The 24,404-nt window shown below is 41.3% G+C and overlaps 1 protein-coding gene and 1 long non-coding RNA gene across 2 annotated transcripts in view; one reads left to right on the forward strand and one right to left on the reverse strand.

Annotated features, from left to right (window-relative positions):
- The window catches only part of PTPRC (protein tyrosine phosphatase receptor type C), a 61,774-nt gene that overhangs the window by 26,024 nt on the left and 11,346 nt on the right, over positions 1 to 24,404 (reverse strand). The window contains exons 3-6 of the mRNA XM_062581651.1: positions 2,498 to 2,593; positions 1,601 to 1,696; positions 1,232 to 1,258; positions 97 to 186 (exon numbers count right to left, since the gene is read on the reverse strand). Coding sequence (XP_062437635.1) covers positions 97 to 186; positions 1,232 to 1,258; positions 1,601 to 1,696; positions 2,498 to 2,593 — 309 coding nt within the window. The remainder of the gene's footprint in view (positions 1 to 96; positions 187 to 1,231; positions 1,259 to 1,600; positions 1,697 to 2,497; positions 2,594 to 24,404) is intronic.
- On the forward strand, positions 7,480 to 10,755 carry LOC134143614 (uncharacterized). Its single transcript, XR_009959144.1, has 3 exons — positions 7,480 to 7,562; positions 9,323 to 9,496; positions 10,121 to 10,755. It is a non-coding gene; the product is annotated as an uncharacterized LOC134143614 (long non-coding RNA).

Genomic DNA, 24,404 nt, shown 5'->3' on the forward strand with positions numbered 1-24,404 from the left:
TAATGCTCTCATTCTAAAATATTTTCTGTGCTTGTAGTATCATATTTTCTGTGCTTGCAGTATCATAATTGCTATAACTGTGTGCAAGTTTGTCACCTATGGTGTGATTGGGGATGATCCCAGTGTTTGCTGGCGTGCTGGTTGGGTGGGAGGTGGTGCTGTGCAAGGATGTTGGAGTGTAATCATCTGCAAGGAAATAAACAACACATCAGCAGTGAAGAGTAAAATTCATTGTTTCCTATGGCTACGTCCACAGAAACGTCTCACACCACCGTCCCTCCTCCCCCTTTTTCCCTTCCAGGATTTATGTATAAGAGTGCTGAAAACAAGATTATGCTAATGTATCCATTAAAACAGAAAATGAGCAAACTTTTAGGAATATAACACCTACTAATGAATTTTGCAATACGCTGGGACAGGTTTTCCTGTGACATTACTTAGGCAGAATCCATGAGGGAGTCGACATAAAAATGTCCTTAATGAACGTGAACTAGGAAAACTACAGCATTTTGCAGCATGCTTGCGGGAGGACACCGCTCCGCGGCGCGCCGGCCGGCAGCAGCGCCCCGCCAGCGCCCGCCGGGCAGAGCAGAGCGTGCTCCGCGCCTGCCCCGCGAGAGCCCGCTGCCCAGCTCACGGCGCCCAGCCGCCGGCGGCCCCCCCGGCTCTGCTTGCTCAGCGCCCGCGGCGTCCCCTCGGAGACGAAAGGGCATTAAGAACTGCGGGTGTCGTCGGTGACGAAGCCTCCTCCAGGTCACGTCTTCTCGGCAAGCAGGGAAGCGAAAGGGAAGAATTTGAAATCCGTGTTTCCCGCTCGCCGCCTGACCACCTCACGCCGCTCCCCAGACGAAGGCAAGGTAAGGACCAAACCTGACCAAAACTCTCCATTTGGTTGCTGCTCTATAAATTTCTCAGGAGGTCCAACAAGTGCCAGCTAAGCGTAGCCCTTGGTGACGCTGACTGCACCTCTTTCATCAATCTTTTCACTGATTTCATTGATATTTTAAGATGTACTCAAATTCATGCTCCGAAAAAGAGATTCTCTTTTCGATCATATTATTGCTTCGTGAGCAAGTGTTTTCTATTTCACTAGGCAAATGGAAACGCAGTACACACTCTGCAAGGTAACTCTGAGCACCAAGTCTTTCCTTAACCATAAAACGCAAAACAGGTAGAAACTACCGGAAAAAACATCAATGCAGTTCTGTAACGCAAATCAGAAGTTTCTTACCGTTTGTAGTTGATGCTGGCTGATCTCCTTAAAAAGAGAGAGAGAGAGAAAGTGTAAATAAAACTGTAAAGGAATTATAAACCATCATACTCCAACTATTAAAAAAAAACGCATTTTCTTCTCCCATCAGATCCTTGCTCCACACGGAATTACACTTTCTAAAGTGATATTTAATGATGTGTAGTGACAACCAAACCCCCCAAATATCAAGCATATGAAATGTGGACAACATCAGTCCATGTAAAAGATCACTCTTCCTGGAGCATGGAGTCCGCGATGTGGAGAAAGCTTCCCGACGGCTGCAGCAGATGCCCGCTCAGCTGATGCAGGAGGAGAGCAGTGCTGCTGCAACCATGGTTTCACCTTTACCTTTGGTGGTGCCTGCAGGTGAGAGTGAAGTGGAGCGTGCAGGTGGAGGTGACACAGTGGGAGGAGAGGTGGCAGTTGTCAGATTGTGATCTCCGGCTACACAGTGGGGAAAAGAGACCGTCAGGCGAAGAGTGCATGCTGGTGAGCAGCTCAGTGCAAGCAGAAGGTGCAGCAGGGCCAGGGGAGAGAGTCTACATGGCTCTCCAGGACCTGCACAGCCTGCGCAACACCTCTGCTTGGATTCTCCACAAGAGCAGGGCTTGGCACCACCTCTGCAAAGCCACTGGGTACCAAATCCCCACCAATTTGTCTGGGATGCCTATGTGGCTGTGAGGCTCGATCATCCTTGAACAAGACATGCTGCCCTCAGCTGTCTGAAAGCACCAGCTGAAGGGAGGGAATTAGCGTGCAGCTTGCAAACAGCATGCCCAGTTGGGGTGTTTGCTGCATCTTGTTGATCCAGGAAGGACCCGCTTCCCACAGACCATCTGGCAGTGCCATGGTGCCTCAGGAGCCCTGCATGGACCACAGCAGAGTGCCACCGGGACAGCTCCATGTTAACCCTGACCTGGGAGCTCAGGGAAGAGGAGTGTTCATGAGGAAAACATGCACTTATAACACCACCATCCTCAGCTTGAATTCTGTTTTCCTTTCAAAAGGGGCTTCAAATTTCCAGCTTTGATTTAATTAAAATTAAAAAAATAAGTATGTCATCATCCCATTGACAAATTTTACTGCAATACAATTGGCCTCAGACAACATAAAGCAATAAATATATAAATATTAAAGCAATAGCTTTAACAGTGACTGAGTTAATCACCGTATGACAGCAGCAGATGCCAGCTCAGCTGATACAGGAGGAGAGCAGTGCTGCTGCAACCATGGTTTCACCTTTACCTTTGGTGGTGCCTGCAGGTGAGAGTGAAGTGGAGCGTGCAGGTGGAGGTGACACAGTGGGAGGAGAGGTGGCAGTTGTCAGATTGTGATCTCCGGCTACACAGTGGGGAAAAGAGACCGTCAGGTTAACAATGCACCAAGGTAAGAAGCTCGTCTCCGGTCAAAAAAGGCCAGCTGTTGTCATGGCTTTCTCTGAACCATGTTATCAGGTCAGATTTGATAGGAGGTATGTAATTGCTGTTTTCATGCTCATCAGTGTATTTTGCAATAGCATCAACTAATAACTTCAAAATCTTTCCTGTTAACATACAACACACAAGTACAAGCAATATAAACTCATGCAGACTGACTCTCTGCTGAATGAAGAATGTCTTTATTGCTAAGAGACACCAACACTGATTCCACCGTCAAGAAAAATCCTACCTGTTTACAATCCTCACTGTATAAGAAGAAGGGATACAAAAGTCAGTGTTTCTGAAAGCCCTTTACTTTCACCTAATATTCATTTCTAAATGCCAGAAACATCTGCGATTTTCTGGACCATTCTGTCGATACTTAAGAATCCCTCCAAGTATCTCTAATACCAGGTTAAGCTGGAATGATTTCAGCTGGGAGCTATGGTCTTTTTGCACCTATAAAAATAAACCTCACTTTTAGCACTCTGATTTGAAACCTAGACCAAATAATGCAAAATTTTTATTGTAAGAAAGGAAGATAAAAATAAATGGCAGTGGCTGGGACCAGGGGAATAAGGGCACTTCAGGCAGTGCTGAGTAAAAGCCACTAGTGCTATAACATTGTGCACATTACTGTCTTACCATCAAAACTGAAGATTGTTCTTGTCACTACATGTTTTACCCATTTGGGGCACTAGAAGCTTCTGCTTTGAAATAAGAATCCTGAGAGCCATCATGAAAGTGCGCTTGCCTCCTCAAGACACCTCTCTAACACAGCACACCACGCTTGCGATCAAGAGCCAACGTCCATTTGTTCACATGTTCCTTGCTGTAACTGTCCACAAACTTTCATCCACCAACTTGGCTTTTCCTTTCTTCCCCTCTTTCGACTACTCCTTCTCCATTTTTCCACTATATTTCTTTCCTGGATTTCATGTGTGTGTGTGTGTGTGTGTGTGTGTGTGTGTGTTTTCAGCTAGTACTTCTCTGTTTATTATTTCTCTTTTACTTCAACTTCCCTACATGGTACTTCTTAAATGTTGTAACTCTACTCTTTTGAAGAGAGACCCCTTCAACCTTTAAAACAAATCTCCAGACTGAAATGAAGAACTACAGCACTTATAAGCGATACACCTTTGGCTGCCCTGTCGGCAAGCCAGGGTCAAAACCTTGTGTCTCATCTCTGACACAGAAGCTCTACATCAGCAGGTCTCCCGAGACTCCAAAGATTTTCTCCTTATCAGCCTGACAAGCAGCAACCCAAGTGTTGACTGCTCAGTAGCAACCATAGATTCTGTCCCCCTAGACAAAAAAATCTCCACAGCAGCCATAAAAATCCCACAACCAATGGCCACAAAGTTTAAACAACCTACCCTCTGGACACTGAGCAGCTCCGTCATGCTCAGAACTATCATGAAGTGTCTATGCTCCATGTTGTAAAGACTGACATAAACAAAAGGTGAAATACTGATTCCAGTGAACAGTAAAATTCTTTGTGGCCAATACATTATCCAAGATTTCTTTCTACTAATTCCAATTTGAAGAAAGCCAGTAGTCTGATATCTTAAAGAAAAAGCAGCAATCCAAGTGAAAGGAAGCTCAGTTAAAAATACCAGCACAGAGCTAGCCACTTCATTTTTGGGGTCCAGACAGCCATGATATGGGCTGGCCAGTAGTTTTTCTTAAACCATATGAAACAGTCAAAATGAAATTACTATTCATTTTAAGAATATGATCTATAAGAAATGTAGCAGATTGACAACAGATTGTGAACAGTGGAGGCTTATAAGCCTCGATTAGCTGTTCTCTGGTGTCTTCATTCATTCATCTACATACATCTCCAGTGAAACATTGGATCATACACACTTTTCAGGGCTACAGGTCAGCAGATGAAAATTACTAGCCCAAAAGATCAGTTGTAGATGAGAATCAAACATATAGGTGATTTTTTGAACTATCCAGGTATCTTCAGCATCTGAAATCTCAGGTAAGGACTGAAACTTTTGTTAATAGCAATTGTATAATCCAATTAAAACATTAAATGAAGCCTGAGCACCTTGTAGGAGCTAACATGAATTTTCATAAACAATTCACTCTCAGTGTATCTTCATACTTTTTAAATTCAGCATTTGAAAGATGACAGTTGGTCACTCTATGTTACATTTATTATTCCTCTTTCATCAACTGGCTTACCTAAATCTCATCAATTATTCCCCCTTCTTCCCAAATCTTATTTTGGTTCAGCACAGTAAGCATACCTTAGCCTCAAGCTGAAAAATAACTTTATATGAGCCTCAACACAGATTAACTTTAACTGAAATGTTTCCAAGAATAGAATAGAAGATGTTTCAGAAAAAATCTTAAGTAAAACTCCGTTCAAAGGTTAGTGAAACATTCAGAAATCATTTTCTAGCTATTTACAGATCTAATGCAAACATGATGGAGACAAAAATATATACTTCAGGATCGCCTCCTTCAAGAGAAATGAAGTAATATAAGCAAAATAAGGAAGAAATCACAGTGTTGTAATCATCTGTCTCACTGATTTCCTTAAGATCCTCATGCAAATCATTCTCCCATCCTCTTCCTTGTAATGTTAGAAATAATGATACTGGTTTAAATATAGCGTGAGATTTATTGTTTGCTTATGATGACAGGTGATAAATCTTGCACACAATCAGAGAAGCATTGTGGTTGGGAGGGACCTCGGGAGATCAGCTTAGTCCAGCCCTTCTGCTCAGAGCGGATATTTCCCCCAAACTTTAAAACGGTTCAGGGGGGGGAATAAATGGTACAGTCCTAGATTCCCATTTATTTCCTCCAGAGAAGCCCTGGCATTTTAAGAGACTTTTGTGGCAGTTTTGTATCATTCTAAGTATTTTGTACATCTCCCTTTCTTACATGATTCGACTTTATTATAGAATTTATTATAGCAATAGGATACAATGCAGTTAATAAGGATTCAGTAGGTGGCACCAGAACACTAAAAAAAAAAAAAAAAAAAAAAAAAAAGCAGATATATTTCCCATTATTGAGAAATACTAGATAAACTGAAGAAAGAAAAAAGAAGGATACCACCTCCTCCAGCCTGTGTATCAGACTGTGTTACTCCAATATCAGGAGGCACGTAGTTACAATTAATTTACTTTTCCCAAAATACCCCACTAGTATCAAATATATCTGAGTAATTACAAAGTTAACCTCAAAGTCACAACTCTCTGATCATGCCTATATTCTAAAACATATGGCTGGAAACTTGAAGGCTGAAATCTAAGAATATCTTCAAAGTTCAGCAAAAACGTCCAACTCAAAACAACATGCTGTGAGCTACGACAGCCTGATGATTACCAAACTAAGCAAGCTGGTCTGGGTTTAAACAGGAATTATCCCAAACTCTCGCTCAAATCTTAAACTGTAGCCAGCCATAAACCATTTTTAAGATAAAGTAAATAGGATTGGCTCAGATAATTCAAGTGGAAGAATTAAAGTATATAAAAAAGTTCCTACTACCAAAGGCATACATAAGCTTCCTTTCCCCTTCCCTTGACTTGGCCAGTGGCTAGCTCCTGCTGACTTGCCTGAAAGATTTATGTTTATGATTTATAATGAATGTTTAGGCAGTTCTGGCCTTATTCTGGTACCCTGCAAAAAGACACTTGCAGCACATCCAGCCAACAGATGGGAAGCTTGGCTAATTGCTTTAGTTCCCTTTAGCGTCTGGCTACCAGTTGGCAGACACAGTGCAGCTGCTGCTTGAAAAAAGGGTTTTAGATGGGACGGCAAGCTCTCAAAGCAACACACCTAAAACAGATGAGCTGGCCATCCTTTCTGGGAAAGCTCCAATACACGCAGATCCTAAGAGTGAAATATGGGACTACCACATTTGGAAGAAACCTTTAACTGCTAAACAAGAAGAGTAAGTGGAAGACCCAGGCTGAAAAAAGCCAAGTGTTTCAAATCCCAAGAACAGCAGACTGTGTCAGTCACACTCAGACGTAGAGGAGCAGCTATACTGCCCTGTAGTCATGGCTCTGCACCCTCTACGGTGGGCAGTCCTCACACACTTGTAGGAACAGTACACTTGCTGTCTGCTCAGGAAAGGCAGAAAGAAGAAAACGTAGAACAAAGAAAAAATCTTTCCAAAAAGCAGGACCAAGTAACTCAATAGAGAACAACTGAGACCTAGGATATTTTTTAAAAGTGCTGTGTTTCAAGTAAGTCCAAGGTTTGATCTCCTCGAGCAGAAGGAAGCATGAGCATGCACTTCCTGCGCTAGTGTATTATTAGAGGAAACTCCAATCGATAAGACAGAGAGACTGGAGAATCTGCAATAAGAGCCTGAAAACATCATCATGTTTACAAAGTAAAAATACATTATTAAGATGACAGTGAATATGCCCTGACTCCATTCTGCTGCTTAATTTGCACAGTGGGTAAAATGGACCCTGCTTTATAGTTATTGCTGCTGTGGGCAGAGGACTATGCTTGCACCCAGGCTGTCCTCTCTGAACCCAGGAGTGCTGCAAGGAAGCAGCGTTGCAACTCTTGATGCACACAGCACAGGCAAATGAGGACACAAAGGTCCCTCTCTGCTAATAGTGCATTTGGCTTTTCTTTCTGCTGTGGTACCATAGCAATTGGCTTTTCTGATCCAGCTGTACTCCGTGTGTCTTTGCAAAACCTGGGGAGAGGACAGAGGAAGTAATCCTTCCTCTCAGCCTGGGCTCTGCAAAAGTACTGGCAGCTGGCTTTTTCTACCAGGAAAAACGCTTAGTGACTCTGCAGAGCTGCAAACCTGCTGCCCTTTCCCCTGGACCTCTCCACCTTTTGGCGTGTTGGACAGAAGACAGCATCCCCCACTGAGCTGAACTTCACATTAAGCAGCAAGGGTAAGTCCAAATTCTGTCCTCCCTCTTTTTACAGCCAAACAGCACAGCTGAGCAGGGTCAAAGCTCTTCACATCTGCACAGAAAGCAACAGGATGTGGTCTGCTTGCTCACATGGAGTAAAGCTCTTTGAGGGGGTCTTCTAGCAAACAGCGCAGACATTAGTCAGCTCCACTGCAAGCCAATACTAAATTGCAACTCAAAAAAAGAGCAGTTCCTGGTGGGAGGTGAAGGGTGAGTAAGGCAAGGAGCATTACAAAATGCTGCCAGCCGCCCTTCTTTGATTTATTTTTAAACTTCAAGTGGGATAGGATGTAATTCACACCTACTTTAAGGCTCCCTTGTGCTGCCAGAACAGGGTAAAGGGATCTTAAAGTAAATGAGCATCAGGGCCAGAGATGTTACTGCCTCTTTTTGCTGCAAACACAAAATAAAGGGATCCATTGCTACTTTACAAATAAGTCTGGGCAGACCTATGAATAGGCTTGCAAACACTTAAACATCTGAGTAACTCTATACCACAGAGGGGCCCTCAAATTTTATAGGTAGGATCATGTGTGCTGAAGTGCTTTCATAACCAGACTGCAGAATTACACTTTATCATTAATGCTTTTGGGAAAAAAATGTTGTTTTTCTGAAAATTGTTTAAAAGAGGCCATATAAAGTTCACAGAAAAAAAATATGTGAAATTTTGCGTGCTCGGGATCAAAAAAAATATTACTCGTTTAATGTGTAGAAACTTCTCGGGTAACTGAGACATTTCAGATGGTGCTAAAAAAACATAAAGCTTTGGAAGACTCATACAAGTGAACTACTTTAAGGAACGGTGCAAGTATATTTTGATAGATTGTTCCATTTTCTGTAAATATTTCTGCATAGTTTATTCAGCATATGAAAGACTTTTTAAGATTTGGGCTATGCTATCAACGTTATTGAACAGGAAAGGAAAAACTCAACTTGCCACTATATAATTTTTAAGTTATTTGTTCTTTAAAAGTATAACCATTAAAGCAATTCAAAATAATTCATAACCTTAAAAATCTTCATAGCTCTACAGTAATCATAGGAATGCTACAAATTTATATCAGCTGAGAATTAGAACCAAATAAATATTAGAATTTCTGTCACACAGGAAATTCTATCACTGCAACATTTGTTTACACCAGAAATTTATGAGAAAAAGTTGAAATTTAAAATTTCATTCTAGGAGAAATTCTAAAATATTTTGATTAAGAAATACCAAATATTTCATTTTGGCATCAGGAGGTAAGCAATTCATTCTAACTTTCCAAAATAAAAATTAAAGTAATTTCTGTTTGAATTCATCAAAATGCTTCCCTTTATGGCAGCTCATTACTAAATTGTTGTCCTCCCCACAAAGTGGCTCATTAACACACTACAATCAAAGCTAAAGGGCCTGAATCTGCCATTCTTTTCTGCTCCCTATTTTTGGTTTAAGTAGTAAAAGATACATACAAGTAAAAGATGTATCTGAAGATCCAAAGGCTACATAGTTCCCAAGACACCTACTCGTGCTCACACCTGAACTGCATTATGGAAGGCATAGTTTTCCTGCAAACTACATTTTAGGAATAAGTGCAGGCCTATGTTACTACTAAATACAATAGAATTTTGTAATAATTTTTAATTAAAATTGACTTTCAAAATTAACATTTATTCTGTGTTGCTAACATCTATGACCCCTTTTCTTTGCTGTCCAGCTTCCAGGACAGGAGCTGTGACCATCTCTCTCTCTCTTTCAGGATCAGCTAGAAGTGCTAAATCACAGCTACAGAGCTGGAGGTGGTGAGGAATTCAAAATGCCCAGAAATCAAGTGCCAGGGCAAGGGTCAGAAGAAAGGGTTGGAATTAAAAAGAAATTATAGCTGGCACATCCAAGGAGAAACACCATGTTGCAGGTTCAGGAGAGAAGGGAGGTAAAAACATCAGTATTTGTTTTCAACATTCATCGACTGATCTAAATTAATACCAAGACTAACTACCATACGCTACCATATGAAGCCTGTCTTGAGGAAAGAAGAAGAAAAGCATAACAAAAATGTTGAAATAAGATTTTGCTCAACTAATCTGAAATTAAATGAAATGTTTGTGACCATTTCAGAAAAAAGAAGGCTCTGATTCTAGTTAAAAATATAAGTGTTTAGTTTTTGTAGCAAAGAATAAAAATACATACAGAAAAAAAATCCTCGATAAACATTAGTTCTATGGAAACAACATTTGTTACTAATGATATCTAGACCTTCTCAAAACCATAAACTTGGAGTAATAGGTGGACTAAAGGCAGCAATTTAAAATATGTTTTTCCCTGTATACAGTTCTAACAATCTTAAAATGCGTATTCAGGAATCTCCTGTATTTATCAGGCAGAAGAAAGGCATTTCTACCAGTTGGACTGCACTTTAAAGACATCCTCAGCCTTCATAGGATTCCTTCATAGGATTCCTTCAACTACAGTAACCCACTTGTACAACTGCAGCTAACTTTGCCTGTGCTCCTCTGTGGTTTCTCTCATGCTGTTTACTTCTGTTTTTCTTCTACAGAGCCCCACTCAAGAGGAAGAGGGTGCAGCATGCTGTGGTTTAGAGCTTAAGCGCTTCCAAATGGTGAAACTGAGTTACCATAGCACCCACATGCTCAAGCAATCAGACCTATCTCAGTGCTAAACCACAACTTCTCTAGTGCAGCCGAGAAGTTTCCCTATTCAACTCCTTTTCACCAAATTTGCATTTGTAATTATTTTTAGTTATACTGGTCCATTAATATGGTACAGCAGGGGATGACAATCTTTGGGAATACAAGTTTGCTTTGCAGGCGATATTTGTCTCAGTGTGAATTACGTCTGCAAGAGGGAGGAATATCAAATCCTGATGTAATAGCTACCTCAGCCGTGAGATGTTGGCTATTATCCATGGTTGTCAAAAACACCTATATGTGAGGAATCAAAGGAGTTACCTACTCAGACTACGCGCTTGCAGCTCTTCATGTGAAGCTCTTACAATGTGATTTATTGATGCTGTGATATCTGCTTGGCAATTCTGTGTTACATGCAAAAGAAAAACCATGTCAGTGTTTGCTTTGCCTTCTGCATGTTTTTGGTATTTGTGCATGTACAAGACAAGGCTAAGAGCCAGAATTAAGTCGATACTCTGTTAAATATAGCTTTTGTAAAGTCTCAGTACCTAATTTTAGTTATGACACTTCCAGCTCAGATCCTCCTCTCCTGGATCTGCCACGAGCAGACAGCAGCTCTGAAATGACCCAGTGCACATTGCTTGTGGCACACAGACCAAGGAAAGAACATGCATCTATCAGGTCTTCTCCTCCATTCCTGCATCCATGCTTTTGCAGTCACCACCTTTATGAGCTCTGGGGAGCGGCTAAGCATAGCCAAAGCCAACTCAATCATTAAGAGTTTTGACAGGAAAAAGAAGCTGCAACCAAAGCTGGACCTACTATTGGTCCTGGGCAGAGGTAGGAGCTACCTGCTTTATTTAAAACTCTCTCATTGGACTGTAGCTTATTTAAGCATCAGACTTACTTCTCTGCCTACCCTGAGCCCCTTCATAATACAGCATTATCTCATATTGTAAATCAGTTTCTGACGGCAAATTACTTTTTTGCATAATTTTGCCATAAATAGAAAATGAGTTCTCTGCCCTGCAGAATAGAAATAACCTGGAAACAGTTTGGAAAACTTTAACCAACTTGGATACCAAACCACAAACAGTTTAGCACCGTAAGAACTGCAATATTTTAGCCACTGGTAATACAATCCAAAGCCAGCTGAAATCAGAAGCCCTTCTGTTTGTTGCAGCTCTGTTAGCAGGAATCCTTGGCTCAGCAGCTCCACACTTGGGGAACAGTATTTAGGTGAGGACTGGTGAGGTGAGGCAATAAGTAATCTTCAAAAAGATGCAGCCAACAATTTTTAAAAATAAATGAAAATTACTTTCAAGAAATGACACCTGTCTATGAACTCCTTCCTTTTGTAGTAATAGTGTTCTCTGCTCCATTACTATAGCAAAGACCCAAGCAAAAGCAAGGGAGTGGTGTAACTGGCCCAGGGGGCTAAGGGGGGATTGCTGCTGACTCTGATAAATAGTTGATTTTCAGATGCTCTGAACATTTGTCTTCAACCGACACCACCTGGATTTGCAAACATCCAGCTTCTCTACAAAAAAGGATCAAAGTACAATAAAAAATAGAAAGAAAACACACAGGCTGTGAAGAGAGACAATAGCATTTCCTTTAATCTCTCTCTCAATCTCTCTCTCTCTGTTTTTTATAGGAACCTTAGATGTCTGTTGTAACCAAAGCCAGTAAAGAATTTTAGCTGGAAATATAACTTTGAAGGTGAGGTTGTTCCCTTCGAGTTTAATTTCATTTATACCATGGAAATAACAACAGGCCTCAAACCTGGTCATAAACCTGGTGGTATGTTCTACAGAAACACGCTGTATGAGACAATTTATGCCTGGAAAGGTTTCATTTAGAAAAGATAGAGAAAAGGAACACTTCCAGTGTTACAAAAGGAATATTAAGTTAGCAAAAAAAATAAAATAAAATAAATTAACGGGAGACAAGTGCTCCCAAGTTCCCAAGAGTCTCTGCTGCAAACAGCATTCCCAAATGACAGCGAAATGCTGGCTAAATCCACAAATCTGTCTTTCGACTATCATACATGGTTAGCCCTTAGGATAAATCACTTTTTCCTCATTTTTATTGATGACTTTTTTTTTTTTTAACGGAAAAAAGACATTTTCTAAAAGAAAGATATACTAAACCTTGATTCCTGGATTTTATGTAATTGCTACAGCTATTGCTGTTCTGCATGCTTTTAACATGCCCTGCACATAACTGAACATTAATACAGTTATAATACACGCTAATATATTTTTAGTATACCTTCATCTTGAACCTCTGCCTTGACAGGGAATTATCAGACTCTCGGAGAGGCAGGCGATATGCTTACAGGTGACATCTAAACACGGAGGTGGCGCAGGCTTCTCACCCCCCACCCCGACCAAGCGTAAACCCGGGAGTAAATAGCGGCTGCAACGCAGCAAGGCGGCAGCCCCCGTTTCCTCGTCCCAGGCCTTCCCCACGCCGCAGCCGCCGGCTCGGGACGGCACGGCCTGCCAGCGGGACGGGACGGGACGGGACGGGACGGGACGGCTCCCGCCCTCGCCGCGGCGACGCCCCTCCGCAGCGCTGCGATCTCACCCGTCTCAGGGTGCCCCGAGCGCAAACCCGCCTCGCTCTCGCGGGGGATGCCGAGCGGCTCCCGGAGCGGCGGCCGCGGAGCTGTTCGCTGCCGCCGAAGCGTCCCCGCGGCGGAGCGTGGCCGGGGCCGCGGGCCTCGCTCTGCCCGCCCGCCGCGTCGCCGCGCGGCTTGTTTGGCACCGTCCCGCGGGGAGCGCGGGGCCCGGCCCTGCCCGGCCGCGGCCTCGCGAGCCCGGCAGCGCCCGCGGCCTGGCGCCGACATCCTGACGGACATCCAGCATCGGGCTGACGGACATCCAGCCGCTGCCGCTGCTGACGGGGGGGAATCCAGAGAAACCGGGGGGATCCAGCTGCGCCGGCGGAGAGCCCGGGCCTGGCGCCAGCCGACTCGCCGCGCGGTGTTACCTTTTCTTCCTCAAGACTAGTGCTTTTCCCACTCATAAAATATTCTGACGCATACTATCCACTGATCAACAGCTGAATCAACCGAACATTTTTTTTTTGAGACAAAATTTTAACACAGTAAGATATATACACAAGCTGTTGATAGTAAGCGTCATATAAGGGTCATTACCCATGCAAAAATCATTTGAGGAGGAAAATGTTCGCTGAAGTGTATCAATATCTTTTAGATAATTTGAGAGCTAAAAAATTCTTTATATTTATTCCTTATATATATATTCCCTATATGAAATGATACAGAATCTTTTATTTTAGTGGAAAGAAAACAACTTCATCAAAAATTCCTCCACTTGATATTTCTGACTAGAAATCCATCTTATACTCGGACTCAGTGAAGAAAGCTGGGACCGTGACTGAGTCACGCCAGGGACCACAGCGGCCCTGTTTCGGTTCCGCCCTTGGCCGCCGTGCCCGCGAGCAGCCGGCCAGCAGCCTCGGCCTCGGGCTGCTCTGCAACGTCGCCCGCCACGAGGGCTTCACAGCACTACCCCGCTAAACCGCCATCAGAAATCCGGTCAAAATCATCAGAGCTGGTGCTGCTACAAAAACCCAAAGGCGCTCACGTCCGCCGGATCGCACAAGAGGGACAGGCGCGGGGAGCGCGCCGCCTCCGCCCGCCCCGCTGCGCCCCGCGCACGCTCGCAGAACGCCCCAGCTGCCTTCGCAGCCCGGCTGCGAAACGCCTTCGCGACGGGAAGGGCCTGCGCTCCCGCCTCCGCTGCAGAACCCACCGCTCCCCTCGAGCCAGAAAAAGCTCTGACCGCGGGCTTTCCCTTTTGGAAAACCAGATCACCGGTGCTGGTGTCCGGTTCTGGGCAGTTATCTACATTTTAAACATGCCCTTTTTTCTCCTTTTCTATTTGCTATTTTCATTAACACACGTGAGATACGAGCCACAACTTTAACCAACAACCTACCCAGGACTCGTAAGCAGAAAGGAGGGAAAATAGCTCACCTGATTCGATTTTAAATCCTGTGCTGGCCACTCTTTTGTGAGAGAGAACGCGCAGTGAACATTACAAGAGATGAAAATAACGGCTCCGACCAGGAGGACGGCTGCTACGCTCACAGGGGCTCTCAAACCGCACGTTCCAGCAAAGAAACCGGGAATTCCAAAGCTCACGTTCCTTCGGATTTTAATGAGACTAATTTCAGTACTGCTTTACATAATTTACGGCAACTAGATCACAGACGATCTATGCTACACCTTCTTCTGAATGCAGCGAGCCATTTTCTCTAGTGCTTCAAAAAGTCTTGGCATTTTATTTTTTAATACTTGGAATTTTGTAACCTAAAAATATTAAGTGAACAATCTGGGGGAAAAAAGTAAAAGCAAAGATATCAGATAAAGAATATTAGACAACAATTTATTTAGGGAAAGTATTTTATGGACCTTTCAAAGTATAGGGACCCAGAGAAAGCCCTCAGGCCCAAGCTAAGAGAACATCCAATTTCATGCTCCAAATAATTTTAAGCTCTTGATATAGGCACAGCAATGCACAAGGCAGGAAATTCAGCAGACCTGTAAACATTTCTGATGTCCAATAATAAAAAGAACGTATATTGTGGCATTACCCATCTTATCACGACAATAGCAAGAACATCTTCTTAGAAGCAGAAGGTCAGAAAAGCTATTTACTTGATCAGTAAAACAAGGATCAACTTGTACACACGCATACACAGATGAGTTTGGAAGTAGGAAGTGTTATGCCACCTGTGAGGACAGAGGGAAAAGCTGAGGTAGAAAAACTCAGTATGTGTGTATGTGGGTGAGAATTTATTCTTTCAAGGCCGATACTCCTCCAGAATTTGGCTGAAATGGTGATGAATTTATGACCATGTAATGATTTATGACCACTTTTTCATTTTTAACTAAGGAAACATACCTGAAAATTTTTAGTTGGGAATATTAAGAAATTTGAAGAGATCCTTGAGCACCAATATGAAATTGCTCATATATGCTCCACAAATTTCATGGCACAAAGAATGCAAAAAAGACAAAAGGTTCTGGTAAGTGCTCAAGAAAGCCCTTCTGCACACAGCTTCATCATTGACTTCAGCAGGAGTTAAGCTCGCAGTTTAAATGAGTTTCTAAATTAAGACAATATTTTGCATGACGACCACTACAGCCTGCTAAATAAGCGCACAGTGGATCCCTATCACCACCCCGGCACCAAACGCAAACGGGAACTGGGGAAGCAATTTCAAGGCAATTTCATCCATATTAAAACTGTGAAAACCAGAATTTTGTAACAGTGCCCAATATTAGCAAAGCAGGTAATTAGAGCAGGTAGTAGCACGGCATTAAGAAGCATACCTTAGTGACTGGTGAGACATCTGCCATTGGTCACAGTCAGACATACAATTCTATATAGAAGGTCAGACTCCATATAGCTGTTCCTACTTTTCTGCTAAAACACTGTAATTTACAGTAATCATTTGTAATTTCCAGTACTAGCAGTATTTTCACATGGATCACGCAGTTCCATTCTCTGAGATCTACTGAGACCATATACCTGATGACTCAAACAAGCTACAGCTTTTCAGTTTGGATTTCCAAGACTAGCTTCATATCCAGAAGGGTTTGAAATATCAAGTGCAAGTATGATTTTCATGCACATTTACATAATCAGGACTCAAAGAAATTAAAGATAAAACAACAACAACAACAGTGTAAGCAAACCAAAATAATGTAATGGGAAATAGGGCAGGAAACTATAAGGTTTCTTTATGTTGACAGGGCCAAAGAAAGCCTTGTGACTGACAAAGATGAGCAAACACCCAACAAAATAAAGCAGCAGAGTGCCAAGGAAAAGGAACTCCCTAACCAGAGCATGGATTTAATTCTGTTAGCAAATGAGTAGCTAATAATCTGGAAGAACAGCAGGGGGTATGAAGGAGAATTGAACTAAATTTATCCCTTCATTTTGGTAGATGTCTGGGGTAGATACCTTCTCCTGAGGAATATGGTTTGCTGATGAATGGGAACCAGAATGGGACTTCTACAAAAACATTCCCCAAAGAACACTCAAAATAGCATCATTATCGCTAACATCTCCCCACCACGCTGCAATCCTCCTTCCATGTTTGGCATCATGTTACCAAATGTGGCAAAAATCCTGCTTCTGGAGTCAACTGTGTTAAGGCTTGTTCAGGGATCTTTCTGTCTTGCTTCGCTGTATCGTGCAGTCATGTCCTATTTGGCTATGAGTCATTACAGTTAATCAAATAGATGGTCAGGCTCCCATTTCAGAATAAATCAAATCCAGTTTAGATTTGAGTGGCTTAACCATGAGAGGGTTCCCTTTATCTGGTGAAGTTTCTGCCTCTGGGCAACAGTGGGTAAAACCAAGAGGTCAGTTTTGGTATTTGCCTATTAGTTAGCCTGAAGTTTCACTTTCTCTTTATATATTGCTCAGGCAGTAGCTTAGAGCATTTAGAGCACATTAAATATATTAAATATATTGTAACCCCTCACCTTGCTAGGAAATGACAAAAGAATTATTTGAGCATTTGAATGTAGCAAAATTGTTTTTAAATGTGCTTGGTAGCTGGTAGTAACTGTCCAGCAATGTTTTCATGTATTCTTTCCCAGGCTCTGCTTTTAACGCCAACTCTTACTGCGGTTTATGACACTGCCCACGTACACTCATAACGGTCTGAGAGGGGCCTGGGGCTGGCTGGGTCCTGCTCTGTTCCCGTGCTTTATACTCCTGCACCAGACAACAACGGCACTGTCACTGGGAAGCCTAAAATTGCAATGGCCACATGTGATCGGTTCCTCCTTACATTTTTTTTTCCAGATATTAGTGTTTCCTGATTCTCAGCTTCTTCTAGGGCAGTTTCAACTGCCTCTGAGCTGCGGTGGTCCCCAGTATTCAAGCAGTCGATCCTTTCCTGCCAGGCACTGGTCATTGCCTGTTTATCTCAAGCTTCAGGAAACTGGTCAGTGATCCTACTGATGATGTCTCCACACTGCAAAAATCCCCATCTAAAGGATGTGGCCAGTGTCCCTCATCTGAGCTTTCTGACCCTTTCTTACAGGCTGGTCTTACTACAAACTTGCAGTTGCTTCAGAATTACTATCTAGGTGGCATATGCTGGGATGCCTTGACAGTCTGCTAGCTCTCCACCAGCTTGCTCAAAAACCCCAATATTCAGAGGTGATTAGATCAACGATATTGGTTCAGTGTGCTATAGAGAAAGTAATTATATCTGATTGCCCACCGAGCTCATGGCATGCGACCTTTCTTCCTAACCTTAAGCAGATTTCATTTATTTGGAGAAATACTGTTTGACTTCAGATAGACAAGAGACCCTAATGAAAATTTAGATTTGTTTTCAGCACAAAAACCTACCACTGAATTTCAGAGGCTTTTCCAAATTTCGCCCACTTAGCCCTACTTCAATAGTTTATTGATAAATAAAATCTTGAATTCCTACCTGTGTTCCTGCTAGCTACAGGAATAAAAAGAAAATGCCCATTTCTACCTAGTCCATAACTACATCTTAAGCATAAATGCATTTCTGGAATACAACACAGTTGTTTTCTTTAAATAACTTTTTTACTTAAATTAGTTTCTAATAATTTAAGGCAGCATATTTTACACTTTTTAGTCATGCATAAAAACAGACACTGGAACTAAAAGAACAAAGATTTCAGTTAAGTAGGAATTGTAGGAATACAGTCAGGTTCGCTGGCAAAACTAATATGGCAGACAAGTAGCTAGAATTGGTTCTTGCTCCTCCACTGACATCACCAGCGAGAGACTGAGAATAAAGTCTAGTTCACAAGGCTTGTTTTCAACTTCACAGAGTATGAAGGGAATCAGGGAAAAAAATAGTTTTGGTGGCTTAACACTCTGGAACTAATGGATCTTCTCTTTATTTCCTGGTAAATGGCAGCCTGCAAGAACTATATAGTATCACAGGATGTGGGTGCCTTAATTTTATCTCCATTTTGCAGAATGCTTGTCTACATTTCAGCAAACCAGCGCTCAGTTGCACTGTAAGCAAGTGCCCTTCCCCTTCCCATGGCAAGGCTGCCTGTCAACCCGCAAATGAGTAAACTTCCTCATTGAGGTAAGGTGAATTGTAGCAACGAACAAAAATATTAACACCTCGGCCTACATCATTTGAAAACATAGAATTTTGCAAAACTAAAATACCAGAAAGTGTGATTGCTGTAATGATTCACCTTTCATTTTTAAGCTGCTGCCTTAGCTGCAGAGCACTACACAAGCAGCCTCCACAGTGACACAAGCCTCACGGTACCTACAGCACGAGGCAGCTATTGCCTAATAACGAAGGTGTTTGGTAGTTCAACTTCGGTGCGTGTTATACTCTCTAAGTACAGAAAATTTATAATGGGCAATCCAGTGACTATTCTGCATTAGGATGATGTGAATTGCCCAGTACAAATGTCAAAAATAATTTTTCCTCTCTTCTCTGACTTGGCTTACATGCCCATTGCTTGCTACCCCAGGTAACATTTCTGGAGGTGACCTCTTTCACATCATTTTTAACATGAACAGCCAACAGGAAGAAAGAGTTACACTACAAACAGCCACTGATGTGTTGTCTTGTGACAACTAGAGATGTGGAAATCATTTAAGAGAACAAATGTAATCCACAAACAGATATTCAGAACTGTTAAATATACGATTTTTTTTCAAGCACAGGCCACTCTATAGAGTGACCCTAAAATATTCACCTCATATGTTTGCTTTTCCCAATTCACTAGCAAAGCAATGGATCATCACCACAAGACAGTTCTCAGAGTCAGAGACACACAGGTTACAAGGTTGGTGCACTATCCCTTTGCAATATATACTTTTGCATGAAATACCCATTCACATTTGTATTTTTACTCTCTCCAGAAACACTCCTGCAGACATAATTTGACTCAAATGAGCTGCCTCAAAAAGTAAATAAAATGGTTCATGAACATCTTTAAAATAAATATATGTTTTCCTTTATCTAGTTAACTTCCAGCCAACACAGGCTATAAAAATATCTTTAAATGGCTTGTTATCCATTACTCATGCCAGAAGCCTCATTGAATATCTACCTTTTTCTCTATTTTATTGTTCCCTGGACCTCTGAAGCAAAGCTTTACCAGCAGGTTAACTGTTTCAAGACAAGATTACATTGTGAATATTTAGTTGTTACTTATGTGAATGCTTTTACTTTCATTTGCTTTCTACCCTTAAGTTAAAGGCCTTCCGAGACTTCAATGGAATAAATTAGCTAATTTTTCATTATTTTCATTATTTGCTCTTTTCCCAGCTATCTTAAAGAGAGCTGGCCTAAACTTTCTGAATAAAATCAATGCCTACTGCAGGAAGGCTTTGTATAAAGACCGCTTTAGTCTGCTGTTTGATTGCTCCCATTCCTCTTTTGCCATCTAGCAGGCCCCTCAAGTTATTCACAGATTTTCTCATATATCGAAATAACATATTGCTTTATTACGGCTTCTGTTATTTCCTGAAGCAATATCTTCCACATCGGGTTAAAAATTATCTTGAATTTTATCTACAACAGTTTGTATTATCTTCAGTTAGCATCACTTCAGATGAATTTCTGAAGCAGAGGAGGATTTTTCAGACCAACATTAAAACTGAGAGAAGTCAAAACACACTACTACATGTGCATATTTTTCCCTGCACTTTTCTTAAAGGAAAATATCTTCTCTGTAAAGGCAGGTCAGTTGCAACACAACATTAAAATAATTCCATATCTAGACGAAAAACGGTGGCTCACTGCAATGAGAGCTGATTGCATAACTCATATCACAGCGAGAAAGTGGAAAGATCATTTGTAAGTTGCCTAACAAACAGGTTTGGACCTATGATGAGAAGAGGCATCTGATTTCCTCTAGTGGTAACAAACTTCATCTTTATTGCATCAATGGAAATCGATGACTACCTTTATACCAAAGGACCCCAAAACACTTCCAAGATTGCATGTCCAGACCCTTCCCTCATCAAGTATATCTGAGGCTGAAGTTAAAGCTTCCATGCCCCACACCCTGGTTGCTGCATGAAGGAAGCCCAGACCTGCAGGAAGGGAGCGGTGGCACGCACCAGATGTCCCCGTGGACATGCAGAGGGCCAGTGCTGTAAGGGGCAGCTCCAAAAGTATTTTTGTCTGCAGAAGACATCTAGTCAAAGACATTTGCACCTACCCTATCACTTTTTAAGGAAGCTGAGGTGCAGTCAACTTCCCTTCACTTTCCAAAGGATAATAAAAAAAATGATGTAAGCACTGGTAATATATGGCATTCAGTAATCCAAAAGAGAGGGAGAAATAAAGCTCATGTAGACTAATTTTATATTTTGTAAAATTGGAAATAATCTCTCCCTTTTTAAGTTTGCATTGTCATCATATTGAGCCTTTGAAAAGGATTCCTAGCTATGAAAATGTTTTAATTTTTTAAAAAGAAAAAGTGAATGATTCATTTTTCCTGCTTAACAGAATTATTAGAGAATTGCAAAGAATTGTTGATTTCAGTAAACCTGCCCTGATAGGTTAATCATAAGTACCATTGAAAATATTTGTTTCTACTCTGGACTAAATGCATATTTACACAAAGAAATACAGAAAGCTCATTCTGATTAATTTTTGGCACAAAACAAATTTTTAGAATGTCCTGATAAAATTTTAGTAGAAAGTACAAAGCTAGTGCAATGAACCTCAATGTGTCGTTTAAATGCCTCTGGTCTTCCAAGTGGCAGGAAGTAGATTTTGCTCAAGATGAACAACCCCTGTGTCCGAGAGAATCCACTGAATCTCCTCAGATTTGGAGAATCTGTACAATATGAGGTTTAAACCTTCCCCCCCTTCTCTCTCTGTAATGTGCATAAAAGTCCCATCCTAATTATAAAATTCTAAGGATCTTTTCAATTTCCTTAATTTTCTTCCTAGCAAGGTTTTATCTGCAAAGAAGGCATGACCTGAGCTAGTACTCACCAATTTGATTATATTAATAAAATCCATCAAAAGTAGTATTAAAAACATGCACCAGTAAGATTGCAAACAATGGACACTAAAATCATATAATCTAATGATTCTTAGCAAAGAATCATTTAAAGAACTGAAATTCAATAAGAGCTTCAGATTCTCTATCAACAACAGGCATACAAAGAGCTCTGTATCACAAAGGCAACGAGCAGAGAGCCCAGGCTGGATCTATTTGCAGTCACACTGGTTTCCTCTTTAGCAAAAGCACTATGAAGCTTCTAGATGGAATCTGCGGACAAGAAAACCAACATTCAACACTTCAGATACTCCACATCAGGCACTTTCAGCCATTCCCAGCATTCTTCATTGTGAGTGAAACCTCCTGTCTCAGTATGAGAAAAAGTCATAGGGATTTGGTTTTCAGTTTGTTTTTGAGCTAAAAGCTTTGAAGCACTTTTTGTTCTGAAATGTGACATTACAATGAATTTTGTGACAGATCATTTCCCTAATGATCACATTTCCTGTAGTGAGACGTCTCATCTCTCTCTGTGACTGCACCAGTCCTGCAACCACATGTACTCTGCAACAACTTCCACCTCCAGTGAAAATGCTATTATAGGCACATAGATTGACAGATGAACAGAACTCAAAGATCTGATACTCTGGGACCTAACACATAGATCAGGAGTCTGTTTTGCCAGCAAAATTCAGCTGTTTTGGCTGGGTTTGGATTTCTTTTCCTGGGGGGCAGGGAGGTTGCATGGTATCTTTAATACATATCTGCCTTGCTAAAGCCTATCATTATAGCTGTCGTCAGGCTAATTCTGATTTGCATTTGTCTACTGTAATGCCACAGTGATTCCAGACCATACAACAAAGTGCAGCTGCTAAAAGTACTGACTCTGCTCCAAAAGGGCTAGTGCTATTTGCACTATTATTATTTCTCTGCTTCTGATTTACCCTCTGCATTTATCTCTAAACTTGCTTGGGCTCCAGAATATCCGAAGGGTGCCTCTTTTTGATATTACCCAACTGTCTAAGCAGCACTTTTATTTGTGTTTCAGTTTGATGCCCACTCCTGGAAGCAGGCAGAAATTATGCTTTGAAGCTGAGAGCAATCTTCTTTCAGGAAAAATAAAATAAAATTAAATTAAAAAAAAATAAAAAAACCCAATAATAATATCCCCATGTTTTCCCTTACTAGTCCTGTCTGGTTTTCAGGATCTAATGATCACCTTTTGCTACGGTGACATGTGCTTTATGCAGAAGTTAACACAAGATTTCTGCGATGAGTTGAGGTGACAGAGAGGCCTCCTACCACAGCGCTGAGAAACTAATAGGCTTTATCAGCTGAAGGGATTTTTCTGCAGAATAATCAATGCTATACTATCCTTCCTTTTGCGTTGTTAAATACATTTTTTTTGCTTGCATTTGCTACAAAGTATACAATTTATTTAATGAAGTAATTGATTGAAAAGCAAACAACTTGAAAATTTGAATTTAAAAAAATTCACGTCTTCTTTCTCCTCCTCTTTTATTTTTTCTTACTCAGCAGAAAGTTCCAGGGTATTTCTTTTTGTCCACCCTCTTGCTGGGTGACCTTTAGGAAATCAGCTCTCTGGATCTGCTTCCATTTAAAAGGAGAATAATGACTCTTTGCTGAAGTGTTTGGGGCCCTGTGTAACAGCTAGGTATTTATCACAGAAAACATACTGAAGTCCATTTTTCAAACAAATGTTTTACTTCATCTCTACAACGTGACAATCTGTGAGGACGAACAGGTGTCCCAAGGCTCTTTCTTTTGCATTTCCTTTAACGTGTAGCAGCACTTAGTTTAATAAATATGCAGACATTTCTATAAATGCACGCTTTCTCCTCTAATGATGCAAATATTTTGCAAGTTAATATTGTAATGAAAAATGCTCCATGATCATCTTGAGGAAATTACTCCAATTTCTTTTGTCTCACCTAGTTTCCCTAGGCGATCCCAGAAGATTAAGATGACAGCCACTGAGACTGTGTTTTATTCAAGACCACTTTTACATGCATGAAATACATCAAGGTGCAGAAACATTCCTGAATGCAGAAATCTACTCTAAACCCTTCAGCATTTAGAAGGAGTTACTGCATTTCTCCTTACACACCTGAAACCTCACTCTAGAAAGAACAATAATGCCAAGAAGAGTCTGGAAGTCCTGAGTGGCTGCTGCACCCATGCGTGGAAGGGATCAAGGTTTACACCTTTATCTGATTCTGTAGTCTATCCCGACACTGACGTATCTGATCTTCACCCTACAGAATCTTGCTGAAGCTTTCTCTGAAATTTAAACTAGTGAATAAATTTCTGCTGTCTCAAAGACACAGAATTTAAATAGAATTTAAATTTAAATGTGTCCTAGTCACATTTATTTTGAAGACTAGCTATTTTCTGTGAGGCAAACCCCTCAGAAACATAATTTCAAATTTTGTCCAGGTAAGAATTTGCGGAAGAAAGACTATAATCATTACAGTACTGCAGCTGTAACTATTATTAAGATATGAATCTGGAAAAAGAAGGCATCTTTCTTAATTAGATATTGCTTCTCCCTCCACCCCTGCTGCAATAACACTGCAATTACCAAGAGGTAATACTTGTTTCCATCCATCTGCATTCATTCTGCACAATAGTGCTTACTCCACAGAGACCAAAGACATTATCAGTGAATTCCTTCCCACCCCCCAAGAATTGCCTTTAGTCTTTGTTATAAATGGAAGAATGGTACTGTTCTGCCTACACTTCCTGGAAACTCAACATAGGCCTGTGTGTCTACTTTTATCAAAATATCCATCAAAGGTCAGGTAATTTTCCATACTCATCTAGAGACAAAGATGCTACCTATCTTGATGAATCAGTTCAAGACTGTTAGTGCTTGTCCCTCAAAATGAATCAGATCTAATCACTGAGAAAATGAAGGACATTATTTCCATGACTATAACCATGCCTAGAATAACAGTCTTATCAGATTCCACAGTTTCTTCTGGTGCCCTCTATCCAAACGTTCCCTGGCTTTGGAGTCAGGGACAGCAGGCTGTACCAGGCAGCCAACCCATAGAGAAATGTTATCCAGTCAATATAACACAGCTCTGGACCAGTTCTGGAGGCCATCAGAAAGGATGCAACATTTGGGAGCAACGGAC

Source organism: Rhea pennata, chromosome 8 (genome assembly GCF_028389875.1).
Source record: "Rhea pennata isolate bPtePen1 chromosome 8, bPtePen1.pri, whole genome shotgun sequence".
NCBI lineage: Eukaryota > Metazoa > Chordata > Aves > Rheiformes > Rheidae > Rhea > Rhea pennata.